The sequence below is a fragment of the Stegodyphus dumicola genome, chromosome 7, assembly GCF_044657685.1.
Source record: "Stegodyphus dumicola isolate Sdum_Otavi_A_Nest chromosome 7, ASM4465768v1".
Taxonomy (NCBI): Eukaryota; Metazoa; Arthropoda; class Arachnida; order Araneae; family Eresidae; genus Stegodyphus; species Stegodyphus dumicola.
In genome coordinates, this window is record NC_140774.1 from 76,471,499 (window position 1) to 76,488,516 (window position 17,018).

Below are 17,018 nucleotides of genomic sequence, written 5' to 3' on the forward strand. Positions count from 1 at the left end.
CAGTATGAAATATACGACTAATGTGTAATACTAATATTTATTTAGACTTAAAATTTTGACTTATCTACAATTTGATTTTTAACATTTCCGTACAGTTTACAATTTTAATCATATGTGCAGCATTAATTTTTTATTTTAACTATTCCTTTCATAGAGAAAATTTTAAAGAATTCAGATAATTTCAGAAAACAAAACAAACATCTGGAAATATGACAGTAAATAACCTTTTGTTTACTGCAATATTTGTTTCTTTGTTTAGGAAGACATGAATGTTTGCAAATTTAAGAAATATCTATTGTATAAATATGGGGGAATTTTTTAACACAACTTTAAAGTATAATAGAATTAATTGTTTCTGTTTTATAAATGCCCTTAATTTGGTAAGATAAATTAAAATCATTACATGAAAATTTCAGACTTTTTTTTTTTAAGAAAGTTATGTGCTATAATATGGAGAAATGGAATGACATTTTCTATAATGAAAATATACATTCTCTGCTGCATTTCACTGAATAATCTAATTTGGAGTCAACTGTCAACTGTAAATTTTCATTCCATAAGGAAAACCATCTAGCAGTTTAGACAATAATCCTTACATTTCCTTTTCTTTCCTAAAGGAATTGCACCTTTTTCAGGTTGAATCAAACTACCTAAGCAGGCCATTGTTGCAAATAGCAACGGACTTCTTGAAAAAGTGAAAGCATAGGGTACAAACTCCCCCCTCCATCTTTTTAAGGATATTACAGGTGTCGAATCCCTGACCTCAAAAGGTTAAAAAGAAATACAATCAGTGGTGCACCATGGTTTTGACCAAAGGAGATTAGATATGGAAAAAAGGAACTACTCTAATATGCGCCCTCAAGTCGCCAAATTTCTCGCCAAATATTTTTGGCGAGAAACTTCACGCTGCCATATTACTATCTAAATTTTTTTTCTACATTTTGAACTTTTAGCCTAAAATGTCTCCAAAAACGCGGTTTTCGCACATGCAAAAACTACATTTTGAAAACACAATTTAGCTAAAAATCCAAAACAAAAACAAAAAATTTAGATAGCAAAAACGTAAAGTTTCTAACCAAAAATATTTGATAAGAATCCATGTACACAGCGACATGTTTTAACTTAAAAAAACATCTAAGAATTGCACAATGTAGGCAACGAACGAATCTACAAACTACGCACACCTCGCTTTAATAAATTAACATAACAACAATAAATTTCAAAGAATACCATGTATACAGCATTCTGTTTAAACTTTAAAAAAATTATACGAATTGCACAATTTAGGCAAGGAAGGAATCTATGATCTACGCACTCCTCGCTTTAATAAAATAACATAACAACAATAAATTTCAAATAATACCATGTACACAGCGTTCTGTTTCAACTTAAAAAAACATCTACTAATTGTACAGTCTAGACACTAAACAACAAAATAAACTAAAATAAATTTCAAACAATTTAAAAAAACAACAATAACGACAGAAATTCATACTAAAGAACCAATGAACATAACATTCTACAAAATAAGAACAAGGATAAAATAAAATGCACTTACCATGAATTAATGCATTTTTGAATAGCAGAAATATAAATTTCATACCGCCTTTAACATGTCGCCATGTAATTACTATCGTATTTACATGACAGCCAGACACACTATCCAGAAAATTTATACTATGGTTTACAAATAAATAAAATCACAAATTCTTACTTCTATCATGCACTGCCATTAAAAATAATCTCCCAGACCCTCTTTCCACACTTCCAAATACCCACTACCCCTCAACAGGATAGCCACAATCATATTTCCTTTTGCCGAACTTCAATTCAACAACTACCATTTTATCTTTCCCTCCCATATTCTCAGACACAGAGGCGAACCAACGAGCTCCAGCGAAAGATTTTTCAACGCCAACAGGGTTGCCATAGAACATGCAATTGCACCAAAAACCAGTGCAGAACACATATCGCCACATTTGGTGAAATTAGGGCGTATATTAGAGTTGTACTGGAAAAAATTATAATTCTTTCTGATGACCATCTGTGATTATGGTTAACTTTGGTCCTTAATGGAGGTGAAGTTTGGAATTAGTGTTTATGTATATTCTCAGAAATATTGGCAACTTTCAGAAGTGGTTGCCACTATAGAACTTACTGTATTTTTAATAAGAAGGCCGCTGAGTATAATATAGCGAAAATGCTTAATTCAGAATGAGTTCTTTGGTACTCTACTTTGGTTCTAAATACCATCACTTCACGGAACTACAGTCAAAAGTCGTTAATTCGGACACCCATAATGCGGAATGATCTATAATCCGGACCTCAAAGCTACAAACTTTCTGCGCATGCGCGTAAGACCTTTATGGCTGCGAATATGCTTGTGTGCGTGCGCAAAATACGTTTATGAATGTGCGTTTAATGTATAACGGACGGTATAAGCTAAGCTAAAATTACCTAATTATCTATTTCAGTTAATGTTGCAGATTGCATTGTTCCTTAATCTTCGAGTTGGATCCGGCTTATTATTTTTTGCAGATTGTTAGAGCAATTTTATGAAAGTAAGCTTGAACTTTTGATTATGTCAAATAGAATTTCTGATATATATTTACTAATATGTAAAGGATCTACAAAGCGAAAGTATATTTTGAAGACCATTAAACAAAAAGTGGAATTGCTGCAAAAAAATGGATAAAGGCATATCCTTTGTTTATCTAAACTTTTAACGTTTGTTTATCTGTAACGCCGCAGCGGGCACGCAATAAATTGGAAGTAGATCTGTCAGCACTATCCGTATCTTCAAGGCAGATGTTTTTATTTTATTTGGCTTATAATTCCTTACTAAATGTAGTATTTCATCTCGATGTACTCCGTCTTTGATATGATTTAAATCAAATTCCTCATCATTATAATTCACTTCGGATAGCGAAAAAAGTGACAGAGATTATTGAAAACGAAAAAATTTCGATTGACAAATTAGTCGGTAGACACAGGAATTATAGGACTTGAAGAGCGAACTTTGTAACTGAACAAGAAATTATGTCTGTTTATAGAATTAAAGAGAATGTATTATCACATAAAAAATGAAGAACATTGAAAGAAATGTTTAATAAAGTAAACAAATAAATATTAAGCTTTTTTTGTAAATTTTGATACCCTTTAGATCAGAATTGTTCTTTATTTCATATTTTACGGTTTCATATTTTTAATTTTATAATTTCTGCATGCCATCTTATCAGATTTAAATTGATGATCTATAATCCAGAATCGCCGAAGTCCCGACGAATCCGGATTAACGACTGACTGTATGTGGCCTAACTTAATTTGCCAGTTTGGCATAACAGTTATTACTTGAGTAAAAGACGAAACATGTTTGTGTTTATTAATTATTGTTCATTGAACAGGAGTTGGTTTGTTCCCCTTGAAAAGTCAACTAATTTTCGATCAATAGCGATAATTACTTGCTTTTAATTTAATTTCTTTTTTCAAAGTTTGAAATTTTGTTGTCCATGATTTAATTCAAGTTCCTGTAAAACATTTTTAACAATTTACATTCAAGTTACTTTAAAACACAATTTTCGGAATTAAACTTTCTACATATGGGTTCACTCTTTTTAGATACTTCTACTAAATTTATATTAGGAGATAATGTAATCAATATTTCTTTAGTAAATAAATTAGGTACTCTTTTGTTTTGAGGGCCGTAAAAAATTGCTGCAAAAATGTGTGTACAAAAGCACCCATTTAACAGCTCGCCAAATCTAGCGTACACGCTGGTTTCATTGCGTAAGTTTATATAGTTCCATATTTCTTAAGACGGCATTGAAATACTAGTTTAATTTTTAAATCCTTTTTTGATATCTTATGGATTTAATAATTTGGGAATTGCCCATGATGAAAAGTCGGCAATAGAATTTTGGGTAAAGTGCAGAATCACTCATTGCTTGACACGTTTTTAAGAATTGCTCATACTCGGTATCCATGTGCACATCGACCTAGTTTCACTTAAAAAAAAAAAATCCTAGAATTGCACAAAAATGGCACTGTGCACCCCCTTGACTTTATCTATGTATACATCAACCTATTTTCATTTAAAAAGTAAAATAAAATTGACAAAAATCCAATTGTTTTTACCCTTGTAAAAAGCGGGGAACAAATAAGTGAGCGATTCTGCACTTCTGAATTCCGATTCTGAATAATTTCAAAGAAAAGGCATCATTCATCATAGAAAATTACGTTTGAACAACCAACGAGATGAAATTATGCTTTAGCGATAAGTCGGTAGCGAAATAGCGATATAGGCATCCATTCAGTTATGTGTAGCAATTTTTATATAAATTATAATAATGACCTGAAATAGTCATTTACTCTTATGCTTCCATTCAGTCATGTTTAGCCTTTTTTCATATAAATTATAATAATAAAAAAGTATTATATGAAATTAACCTTTCATCTAAATTAAAACATCAATCTTAGATAGTTATTTACTATTATACTTCCTTTCTTGCTGCAATTATTTTTGGCAGCATTGTCATCAACAGTAATTTGGCGATTTTTTTACAGCCCTTGAAACCGAATAGTACCATAAATTATTATTACCTTACTTTGTAGTTATTGTGCAAGTATTAGAAAAACTTGTTTTCGAACTAAGTGAATTCAAGATCTTACAACATGTAATGTGTGTATTTTGCGCATTGAGCTGCAAAATTTAGAAAACAAGGTAAAAAGAATATTTGTAATGCTTTCGCTTAAAAGTGGTTGTGATACTGTGGTTCCATTGAAAAATTTTTTTAACAGAAGTAAAGGTACAACTCTGATATATGCCCTAATTTCACCAAATGTGGTGATATGTGTTCTGCACTGGTCTTTGGTGCGATTGTGTGTTGTATGGCAACCCTGCTGACATTGAAAAATCTTTCGCTGGAGCTCGTTGATTTGCGTCATGCTCTGTGTCTAAGATAGAGTGGAAAGATAAAATGGTGGAAGTTGTTGAATTGAAGTTCGGCAAAAGGAAATATCATCGTGACCATCCTGTTGAGGGGCAGTGGGTATTTGCAGGTGTAGATAGAGGGTCTGGGAGATTATTTTTAGTGGCTGTGCATGATAGAAGTAGGAATTTGTGATTATTTATGATTTTATTTATTTGTGAACCATAGTATGAATTTTCTGGATAGTGTGTCTGGTTGTCATATAAATACGATAATAGATTATGTGGCGGTATGAAATTGGTATTTTTGCTGTTCGAAAAAGCATTAATTCATGGTAAGTGCATTTTATTTTATTCTTGTTCTTATTTTGTAGAATGTTATGTTCACTGTTTTTATAGTATGAATTTCTGTTGTTATTGTTTTTTTTTTAATTGTTTGAAATTTATTGTAGTTTATTTTGTTGATTAGTGCGTACTGTCTAGATTGTGCAATTCGTAGATGTTTTTTAAAGTTGAAACAGAATGCTGTGTATATGGTATTCTTTGAAATTTATTGTTATGTTAATTTATTAAAGCAAGGTGTGCATAGTTCGTAGATTCATTTGTTGCCTACATTGTGTAATTCATAGATTTTTTAAAGTTTAAACAGGATGCTGTGTACATGGTATTCTTTGAAATTTATTGGTATGTTAATTTATTAAAGCGAGGTGTGCGTAGTTTGATAGTCAAGGTGTAATAGGTGTGTGTAGTAGTCAAACTGATGGGATCTGTATCTGGCAGAATGCCAAGAAAAATCCATTCATGCTGAAGGGGAAATACGTCAGAGTTCGTTATTGCGAGGCAGGTGGAGTCATGTCCGCCTTTGTTTTCAAATTTTTTTTTAAATTGCAGAAAAGGCAGGGGTGGGGAGAGGATGGGTCCTGAAAGATTCATCGAATGGCAGAGGAGAGAGACTATTCGAACTGATGAGAATGTTGATTTGAAAGGGGGAAGAATGTTATTGTTCTGAGATCTCGTTTAGGGTGAATAAGGCATGCAAGTCCATTCAAGGAAAAGAATGTAAACAAAATAATGTTTGCAAAAAGCAACTGAGTGGTATTTTGTGAGGGAACAGCACCAGTCTATGCACAATGTCCAAACTATGTACAATGACCATCATAGGAAATATTTTATTTTTAGTGCACGTAAAAGCCGTATGGGTAGAAATGCCGCACCCGCTGAAAATTTAAGTTTTAAACATGTAAACGCCGCGGCGTTTCTTCCGGAAATTACGGTAATATAGCAGCGTGGAGTTTCTCGCCAAAAATTTTTGCCGACTTGAGGGCACATATCAGAGTAGTTCCCATGTGCATAACAGCTCTTTAGATAACCACAACAACTGTTACAAACCAAAAATTCACTGAATCACTTTTATTTCTATAAAAAATCATCAAACTACATTAGGGTGGTTGTGCTAATACATAAGTACCCAATTTTTTGTGAATGGTTAATGTATCTTTTAAAAATATAATATTCCAAATACTGTGGTTGACAGGTTGTTGACAATATAAGATTATAATATCCATAGCTGATTAGTGCATCATCATAAATTGTCTATAATGTGGCGACAACAATAAGGAGGATGCCCTGTGCTAGCATGTCTGCCAATAAACACGGCAATCCTAAGGAGAAGTTTTTGAAGAAGCGCAGAGGGAGAACAGAGACTGGCTGTAGAGGGATAGTACACATATCTGGTCTTGAAATAAAGATGAATTGTTATTGTGTATTATGTCTGGTTAAAGTTTTCATCAATGAAGTGAGAATAATATGATATGGGCAACGAGTATCGTGTGGATACACTATGATTTCTTTTGATTAATGCAGTGAGAATATTTAATGAGATATGGGCAACAAGGATCACATGGATACATGGGCAACAAGGATCACATGGATACACTACAATTTCTACAATTAATATATTTTGCTTTTAATTACTGCATCAGTATGTTTTGTTTTGTCAATGTATTTTGCTATTCTTTTACACATCGCAAGAAAACTTTCATGAACACTAACTAAAACATAGCACTAAAAGTTAAATTGATTTCACTTCTAAAAATCATGAACAAATTCAAAATTTCTTATGACTTGCTGCTGATAGATAACAGCATGTCTAAGGGCCAATGGAAACAGGTGAAACTAGCTGTCTTCTTTTGGGCAGATCTAGAATACTTTGAATGCATCTTATTTGCATCAAAATCTGACTACATTAAACGATACACATTTTCAAAAGAGATAAAATTAAGCTCGTTTTAATTTTTTTAGCTATTAGGTAAAAATTGATTATAGGCTTGAAAACATTACCTGAAACATTAGGAGATAACATATCTCTAGTCAATTGAAGACATGCTATTGAAAGCCATCATGTTGAAGAAATGGTATTGAAGAAAGTATTTATTGAGGTAAATGGAAGGAATAATATTTATGGTTAAAATCTATGCTATTTAGTGTTCCCAGAATTTATTTGTTATTTGTAAACATAAGTTCAGCATCACTTGTGGAAGCAGTATTGATTGCACACTTCATATCTGCAGCAAAAGCATTAAATGTAAAAAGGGAGAAAAAAAAATTTGAAAATTCAAGTATCTTTTTTGGTAGATCCAACAAGGACTTTAAAAATGACTAAATATCTCTTATTTTTATGATGGAAGTGTGGTCCTCTAGTCAGAGTACTTGCCTGGAAACCACAAGCTCTAAGTTTAACCTATATGTGTGGCAAAATCTTTACAAATAAATCATCAGTTATTCTGAATAGTATGTGAATATTTTTGAGTAAATGTAATGAGTTTTTATATTGCATTCATTTAAAAAAATGGTACAAGTACATCCACCAGTGACCAGTTGTTTGGAAAGTAGTTTCATTTTTTTCACAGCAGAGGATTAAATTGTATTTGCTCATAGCCAACTTCACAATTAAGCTGTATAATCAGTACATATTTTGTCAGCTGATGTATCAAAGCTTGTTTATGAGTAAGTTCGATTGATTCTATACAGTAATTTTTAGTTGATGCCCTTTCAAATATGGAAAGTGAAAAGCAGCATTTTCTACCTATTTTAGTTTTTTACTATCGAAGAGGTAAAAATGCTGTTGAAGCAAGAAAAAAAATTATCCGATGTGTATGGAGAAGCTGTATTGACAGAATTCAGTGCCAAAACTGGTTTGCAGAATTTCGGTCAGGCAATTTTGATCTTGAAGATGCACCAGCTTCTGGAACGCCAGTTAAAGCTAAAGAAGGGCTTGAGAACTTGAGAAACCCATATGTTGAGCTTTGATATTAAACTTAGGTATTTCAAATGTCCATGAATGGTCAAATTTGAAGATAATCTCTCAGCGATCTCATGGGTCATTATTCACCGGTTTGCATCAATTAATGTCTTTATTGTGTCTTCATGAGTTTCAACTGGCCTTCCAGAACGTGGTGGATTTTCAAGATCAAAATTGCCAGATTGAAATTTCGCAAACCAGTTTTGGCTCTGATATTCTGCCAATACATCTCCATGCACAACGGATAATTTTTTTTTTCTTCCTTGAACAGCATATTTACCTTTTTGATAGTAAAAAACTAAAATAAAATTAATACACACTTTTTTCTCCACAAACTTGCCTTGCTATATCAACTGTCAAAATATGTAATGATTTTGCAGCTTAAGAGTGAAATTGGCTATGAAAAAATACAATTAAGCCATTTGTTGAAAAAAAAACTAAATTACTTTCCGAACCACCCAATATTGAATTCTGATCATTTGATTTGAGATTGAATCTAGGTAAATAAGTCGGCTGCATAAAAATTTTCGTTATGTTTCCATGTGTAATGTGAAAGTTTCTCACATTACACATTTCTCACATTACACATGTATTACAGTTGTAATGTGAAAGTCTTTTTATGAAGACATCTCTTTCTAGGTAGATACTTCTCATATGCTTTAATTAAAAATTAATCATCTTTATCCTTTGTTGAATTTCAGGTTTGATGACAAATAGGAGAGGGATACTAGATTTCTTCGACTCTGAGATACATTTCTGCCCTCTGTATATGTCGCTGTAAAGCTTTATCATAATCTGCTACTTTGCAGTACTTTGTTTTAGTTGCTTATTTTAAAGCACTTCCCATCTTGTGAGAATTTTTTACTGGAATTTAAGTAATGTATAAATCTCTAAAATAAAGTTAGGTTAAATAATAATATTCAGGGTTGTGCTCAAGTGTAAGCTCAGTATGAAATAATTCGTTTTAAGTGATGTGTTTTACTTTTTAAATATAATTTAAATAATTAGATTTAAGTGTAGCTGGGGGGATTTTAAAAAATTATGAAATTTGCTCTTGTAATTCCAAAATTAGTTCATGCAAATTTATATGTATAATATGTTTCTAATTATTATAATTTTAAAGATGCTATGGAAAGAAAGTTGAGAAATGCAGAAGTTGAACTCCAGGCATCAAAAGCTAAGCTATCGGAACGGGAATCTTACATCAGTGTAATGGAGCCTGCTAATAAAAAGCTTTGCTTGAGCTTAGAGACTAAATTAGATAAATATAGGAAACAAAGTGAGGTATGCTTAAATATTTATATGCATGATTATACCAGAGATTAGATAACCTTATGTACTTAATTATAGCTTATTAAGCTTTTCTTTCCCTTGCTTTTCCTCTTCGTGAATTACTGCCAGTTATATGTTCAATAAAATAAGCACTTTTAAGTTTCAAGCATATCTAAAAATATTCAAAATGCAAGATGTTTTATCAGTAACATATTTATTATCATTTATTTATCAGTAACATATTAATTTACTTTGTCAGTAAAATCTGTAATAACGGGGAGTGTTATGAGGTATTTCTCCCATTTTCCTAGCATGCCTTTGTGGTGTAGTGGTTTTTCATGCAGGGTCGGTATTCCAGAGATCCGTGGTTCGATTCCCGGCGAAGGCAGTTGCTAATTTTTCATCTCTCCAGCCTCCAAAAAATCCTAATATCTCTACAGTGGCACACGAACTAAAAGGGTTGTGGATGATGACTCTCCACACCCAGGATTTAATGTTTGGGTCCTCTAAAAACCCCAGTCGCCCTTTAAAAAGGGGAGTATATAAGGTATTTCTCCCACTTTCCTAGTGTGCCTTCGTGGTGTAGTGGTTCTGTACATTGGGCCAGTATTCCAGAGGTCCGTGGTTTGATTCCCGGCGAAGGCGGTTGCTAATTTTTCATTTCTTTGGCCTCCAAAAAATCCTAATGTCTCTACAGTGGCACACGAACTAAAAGGGTTGTGGATGATGACTCTCTACACGGATTTAACATTTGGGTCCCCTAAAAACCCCAATTGCCCTTTAAAAAGGGGAGTATATAAGGTATTTCTCCCACTTTCCTAGTGTGCCTTCGTGGTGTAGTGGTTCTGCACGTTGGGCCAGTATTCCAGAGGTCCGTGGTTCGATTCCCGGTGAGGGCGGTTGCTAAATTTTCATCTCTTTGGCCTCCAAAAATTCCTAATGTCTCTACAGTGGCACACGAACTAAAAGGGTTGTGGATGATGACTCTCCACACGGATTTAACGTTTGGGTACCCTAAAAACCCCCAGTCGCCCTTTAAAAAGAGGAGTATATAAGGTATTTCTCCCACTTTCCTAGTGTGCCTTCGTGGTGTAGTGGTTTTGCACATTGGGCCAGTATTCCAGAGGTTCGTGGTTTGACTCCCGATGAGGGCGGTTGCTAATTTTTCATCTCTTTGGCCTCCAAAAAATCCTAATGTCTCTACAGTGTGTTTATCAAATTTTTCACAACTGATTTTAATAATTGAATTCTAAATAGCTCAAAAATCTGTTTGTGATATACATATAAATATTAAGCCATAAAATAATTACTAATAATGAAAATTAATAATTAATTTTGGATAATTTGTCACAGTATTACAATTTATTGAACCTTGATTACATTATTGATTGTAACAGCTTATTGAAAATGAAGTATTTTATTTATTATTTTGTGTATTTTTCAGCAAGCAGTTATGATAGTAACAAAATATGTAATGATATTTGATTAAGGCCGATACATTTTTATAGAACCCTTTAATATAAAAATTATTCTGCCATCTCAATAATGCATAATAGAAATTTTAAATTTAATGAAGAAGATATTGCCAGTGTGCGAGTATGTTTAAGATATAATTAATGAGAGATATAATTATTTTTAACACAAATTAATCATCAAAATGTATCATTTATGATGTGGCAATTTAATTTTTAGGATGTTTTTTTTAAAGAATAAATGTGCAGTTATCTATTAAGTACATATCCCATATATTTGAACCCTGATTTAAACAGCACTTACTTTTCTGAAGATAAGCCTGGACTAAATTTTGTAAAGTGTTTTTAAGTACCTGTCTCAGATTCTTTTAGATGCTAATTATTATAAAATAAGTGAAGTTTTTAATTTTGGAAAGAGCTAGAAATTGCAAAAAATTGTGTTTAAAATTGTAGAATGGTCTAAGTAGGCAATTGCTTTTTCTGGCACAAACTTTTCAGAAATTTTTCTCATCCTCAATTCTTAATTAAAATTAAACCATTTTTTTCATAATTTATGTTCTTTCAGCTATCAATATCACTTATTTGATTCTATCACATCTCATGCTGTCTTCTCATGATTAACCCTCTAAGTGGCCAAGGACTTGGTCCCGAACTTAAAAACCATGAGGAAATATTGAAATTGTAATTCCAAAGTGACCCTCCCAATTTATACCTTGACTTTTTAACTTTCAATATACAGTCAAAAGTCGTTAATTCAGATACCCATAATGCGGAATGATCTATGATTCGGACCTCAAAGCTAAAAACTTTCTGCGCATGCGCCGCGTTGACACATGCGCATAGGCATTTACGCGTGTGCGTAAGACCTTTTACCACTGCGCATATGCGTGTGCGCAAGCACAGAATACGTTTTCGTGTGTGCGTTTTATGTATAACGGACGGTATAATCTAAAATTATCTAATTATCTATTTCAGTTAATGTTGATGATTACTTTGTTCCTTAATCTTTGAATTCGATCTGGCTTATTATTTTTTGCAGACTGTAAGAGCAATTTTATAAAAGTAAACTTGAACTTTCGATTATGTAAAATAGAATTTCCGATTCTAGAGCTCCCAAAGGATAGTACAAAACGAAAGTATGTTTCGATGTCCATCAAACAAAAAGTGAAATTGCTGCAAAAAATGGATAAAGACATGAAGAATGTGACAGAGAGGTTAGTGAAAACGAAAAAGTTTCGATTGACAAGTTAGTCGGTATTCTCGGCACAAAAATTAACGGGACTTGTACAGCGGAACTTTGTAACTGAACAAGAAATTGTGTCTGTTTATAGAATTAAAGAGAAAGTATTATCACATAAAACGAAGCAACTTAAAACAACTTACATTGAAAGAAATGTTTAATAAAGTAAACAAATAAATATTAAGCTTTTTTTTTTGTAAATTTTGATACCCTTTAGATTATAATTGTTCTTTATTTCATAAATTAAGGTTTCATATTTTTAATTTTAGAATTTCTGCATGCCATCTTACGAGATTTAAACTGATGATCTATAATCCTGAAAAATTGATAATCCGGAATCGCCGAAGTCCCGACGAGTCCGGATTAATGACTTTTGACCATATATGTTACTTTAATTGTCTAGACCAGGAGGTCTCAACCTTTTGACTAACATGTACCATCTAAACAAGAACTGAAAAACTTTAGTACCACCACTACATTTTACAATGATTATTTTTGCTCGATAGAACTATATATAAAAAATATTTTGCCATTTGCACAACCTATTGGGTATTTGTATTAAATATGCACACATAAAAAATATTAGAATAAAAATTGGTTAGCATTTTAATTACCAAAATTTAAGTTATAATACTTTAATTCTAAAATTTAATGCAAAATGTGGGCCTGTTTAAGAGAGATAAATTTCTTATGTCTGGTCTTATTTCACTTAGTTTTAATTATAAATTAGGATCCACTTTTAATTTTGTTCTGTATTTATTTTTCAAATATAACATGGAAGAAAATCCTTGTTTACACAAATAGGTTGTACAAGAAGGCAATAACAATTTAATAGCGTTATTAGAAATGCCTTAAAATTCTTTTTTTCAGTTCAGCCAAAAGTTAACAAGTATGTTATTTTTGAAATCTTCAGTTAGAGTTCGATCACAGAAAATTTCTATCATTGTTATTTTTCTTAACGAGGTTTTTGAATTTAACTCTTTGTGGCACAGTGTGCCCAGTCTGTGGACACCTAAAAATTTCCCTGTGTACACACAGAAAAATTGAATGAGAAAGGCTTTATATATTACTAACGGTTACTTTTGACCGTATTTATTAATACTAGATGGCAGCACAACACATCTGCCCATAGATTTCAGCCATGTTTAGTTTTTGAAGGACATTTTTCAAAGGAATCTTCCAGATTTTTTTAAGATATAAAACAAATTGTTTGAAAGGAAGTTTCTATGTTATTTTTGTGGCTGTATGCTGATCTCTTCTTTCTATATTCTTTTAAGTTTTTACATTGAAAACTTACCTAAAATCTAACAACGAACATCTGGTGTGCCCAGAGTGGGATCACTGACACACTAGGATCAACAACTGTATCTTTGTTGTCCTGCCGTATTTTCTTCGTGGTGAGCTCATTCAGTACAGAAGAGTGGGTGCAGATCTATGTTTCATTTCCCGTTTTTCTTTTTCTTTCTTTTTGTTTCTTTTTTTTTTTTTTTTCGGGGGGGGCTAAGAAATTGTTAGGCTGTTTTTTTTTTGAAGCCAGGGATAATTTTATCAGTTAGCTCTTTGATTTTCTTTAGAGTAGTTCTTTTTTTTCTTTCGCTTTCATTGAAAGAAGTTTTCTTAGCTACATTTTGATAGTTTTGAGTTGTAGATGTTTATTTAATTTTATTGTAGGTATAATATTATTTTATTTTTTTCTGATTTTTAATTATTTTGAAAATCAAAGATGGATCAGAGAGGGCTGACCATTTATGAAGCACTGAAAATGCTAAATGAATTGCCATCAGATAGTGGATCTGTTATGGACAGCAGTTATACCAAAGACTACATAGCTGAACCGGGTGACATTGCTGAGCTGAGTGACCATTCAGATGCCAATGTTAGAAATTATGAAGATGATGGAGAGATGGTGAATGATCCTTCTCAACCAGGTCCATATATGCAACCCCAAGTACCATCATGGCATATGAAAAAAGAGCTGCAAAAGGTGCTTCTCAATTTTACATTAAAGAGTGGGCCGTGTGATAAGCTTTGGGAATTACCAGAGAAAACACCAATAGTGGTGTTTCAAGCTATTTGTACTGTTGCTCTAATGGAGCATATAGTATTTGAGATAAATCTATATGCTACTCAAGGTGGAGGAAGCCTTTTTCACCCTGAAATTATGCATGATTTAGGCCTGAATTTTCTTATGGGCATAAAAAAGATGCCCAGTTATCAGGATTACTGGACAAATGAAGAAGCTCTGCATGACGGATTTTTCAGTAGACATATGTCATTTCAAAGATTCTCCTTGATCCTAGGACATTTGCACTTGAATAATAATGTTCTGGAATCGAAAAGATGATAAAGAAAATTTTGACAGATTGTACAAGGTGCGCCCATATCTAAATCACCTTTCTGATAGTTTTATAAGAGTGCTTTATACTCTTAAAAATCAATCAAGTAATGAGTCAATCAAGTAATAAGGGTAGGAGCTCCATAAAACAGTACATGCCTAAGAAGCCAATCAGAAGAGCTTTCAAAGTTTAGATAAGATGTAACGGGAGAAGATTTGCTTCTCAATTTGATATATATTCAGGGAAGAAAGAAGCAGTTGAAAAGAACCTAGGAGAAAATGTTTGTAAAATGATTGTCGGAGTCCCTATATGGAAAAAATCACTGCACATTTATGGATAATTTTTTCATAGTGTATGAAATCTTTTGCTTCCGTGAAACGAAAAATATTTATTTGTTCAGTACGGACATTCTTGGCCAGAAAAATTTGCCGAAAAGGCTGCTTGCGCAAGACAGGATCTCAAAAGAGGTGAATTCGACTGCATGGCCATTCTTGGTCAGAAAAATTTCCTGAAAATGCCACTTGCCCAAGACAAGATCTCAAAAGAGGTGAATTCGAGTGGGTAGTGATGGCCTATGCCTCAAATGCAAAGACAAGCACTGTGTTTCTATTCTTTCTTCTCATCCTGATGCAGCTGTTGCGATTGAAGTTGAAAGGAAAGAAAAAGATTGCTCAAACTGAAAGTAAATTGCCCAAAAGCAGTTTCCATATATAACAAAAACATGGGGTTTGTGGATAAATTTGACCACCTTGAAGTCCCTTTAAGAAGTAGCCCAGAAAAGAGAAAAGTGGTGGCACAACATCTTTTTCCATTTTCTGAATGTATGTGTCATAAATAGCTACATACTGCTTAAATTGCTAACTGATGGAGCCATCAAGACAGCAAACAATACCGGCCAACTCTGCTGTATTCTCTCCAAGAGATGGGAAAATCTGGAACACCTATGCCAAAGAGAAAGCTGTATTCAAGTCCTCAAAATGCACTCCGCTACAAGAAATAAAGTTTAGTAACTTTGATCACATCCCAGTGAAGGGTGTGAGAAGAAGGTGTGCTTACTGTAGCACTAGACAGGAGCCCTACAGATCCCGATACATAGGCAAAACATGCAATGTTGGGCTGTGCTTTTTCAAAGGTGGTGTGATTTGCTTGGAAAGTACCACCATGGGAAAAAAAAATAGATGAAAGAATAAATATCAAGTGTTAATAATGTAAATATCATATAGCCGAGTTACGTTTTTTCATTTATATGCGTGAATCATTATATAACCAAGAAGAGTTTTTTTTTTTCCCCTTGAGGGTGAGTAAAGTAGCAGGCCTTCCTGTGGTGCATGCTGGGTAATGCCAAATAAGCTACGGTTATCAGAATCTAGTGTTTTTTAATCATTTTTAATCTTTTACTCTGTTACGGGCTTCCCAGCAATGTATCACTTCAGCGCTCTTTCTGAGGCTCTGTTTATTCATTGTGCCCATCCTGTGCACACCCACAGAATTAAAACGGTAAGTGCTATGTTTACAGAATTTTGCCTGCGTACTCCTCTAGGCCTGCTTAGGCTGCCTACCAATTTTTTTTTTTTTTATTGAAATTTCAACTTTAAAAGGTAGCTTGCTGCAAAGGGTTAATAGTTAAAAATACTTTGTTTCTTTGCATACCACCTATTTTTCTCTTATGTACCACCGGTTGAGAATTGCTGGTCTAGACACATTTCAAGATGCATGTCTGTGTACTTAAAAATATCAATACAGTCAAAAGTCCTTAATCCGGAATGATCTATAATCCGGACCTCAAAGCTACAAACTTGCTGCACATGCGTAAACGCATAATAACGTCGCGGCGCACAATGAACTGGAAGTTAATCTGTCAGCACTATCCTCATCTTCAGGGCAGATGTTTTTATTTTATTCGGCGTATAATTCCTTACTAAATGTAGTATTTCATCTCGATGTACTTTGTCTTTGATATGATTTAAATCAAATTCTTCATCATTATAAATATCACGAATGCACATCAAATAGTTTTCTGGTTGCAATTTTCTAATTTCGACTATGCGTAATGTATGCTTTACGCATGAGCGCGTTGAAAGAAATGTTTAATAAAGTAAACAAATAAATATTAAGCTTTTTTTTGTAAATTTTGATATTCTTTAGATCATAATTGCTCATTATTTCATAAATTACGGTTTCATATTTTTAATTTTATAATTTCTGCATGGCATTTTACCAGATCTAAATTGATGATCTGTAATCTGGAAAAACCGATAATCTGAAATCGCCGAAGCCCCGATGAGTCTGGATTAAAGACGTTTGACTGTATAAATAATATGACCATTTATGCGTATGATTTGAACACTTAGAGGATTAATAACCATAATTTTTTTGCTATCAATTTCTGGTCCATTTTATTGCATTTTCTAATCCATGTTTGAATCTTATGCAGCTCAAAGTACTTGATATTTTTATGAGATTTTCACCT

The 17,018-nt window shown here is 32.9% G+C and overlaps 1 protein-coding gene across 3 annotated transcripts in view; it reads left to right on the forward strand.

Moving 5' to 3' along the window:
- The window catches only part of LOC118195371 (mitotic spindle assembly checkpoint protein MAD1-like), a 126,349-nt gene that overhangs the window by 1,599 nt on the left and 107,732 nt on the right, over positions 1-17,018 (forward strand). For 2 of the 3 annotated variants that reach the window (XM_085820492.1, XM_085820491.1), the window contains exon 2: positions 9,352-9,512. The exons of the other annotated variant lie outside the window; for it this stretch is intronic. In XM_085820492.1, the coding sequence (XP_085676618.1) occupies positions 9,352-9,512 (161 nt within the window). The remainder of the gene's footprint in view (positions 1-9,351; positions 9,513-17,018) is intronic. 3 annotated transcript variants of the gene reach the window in all.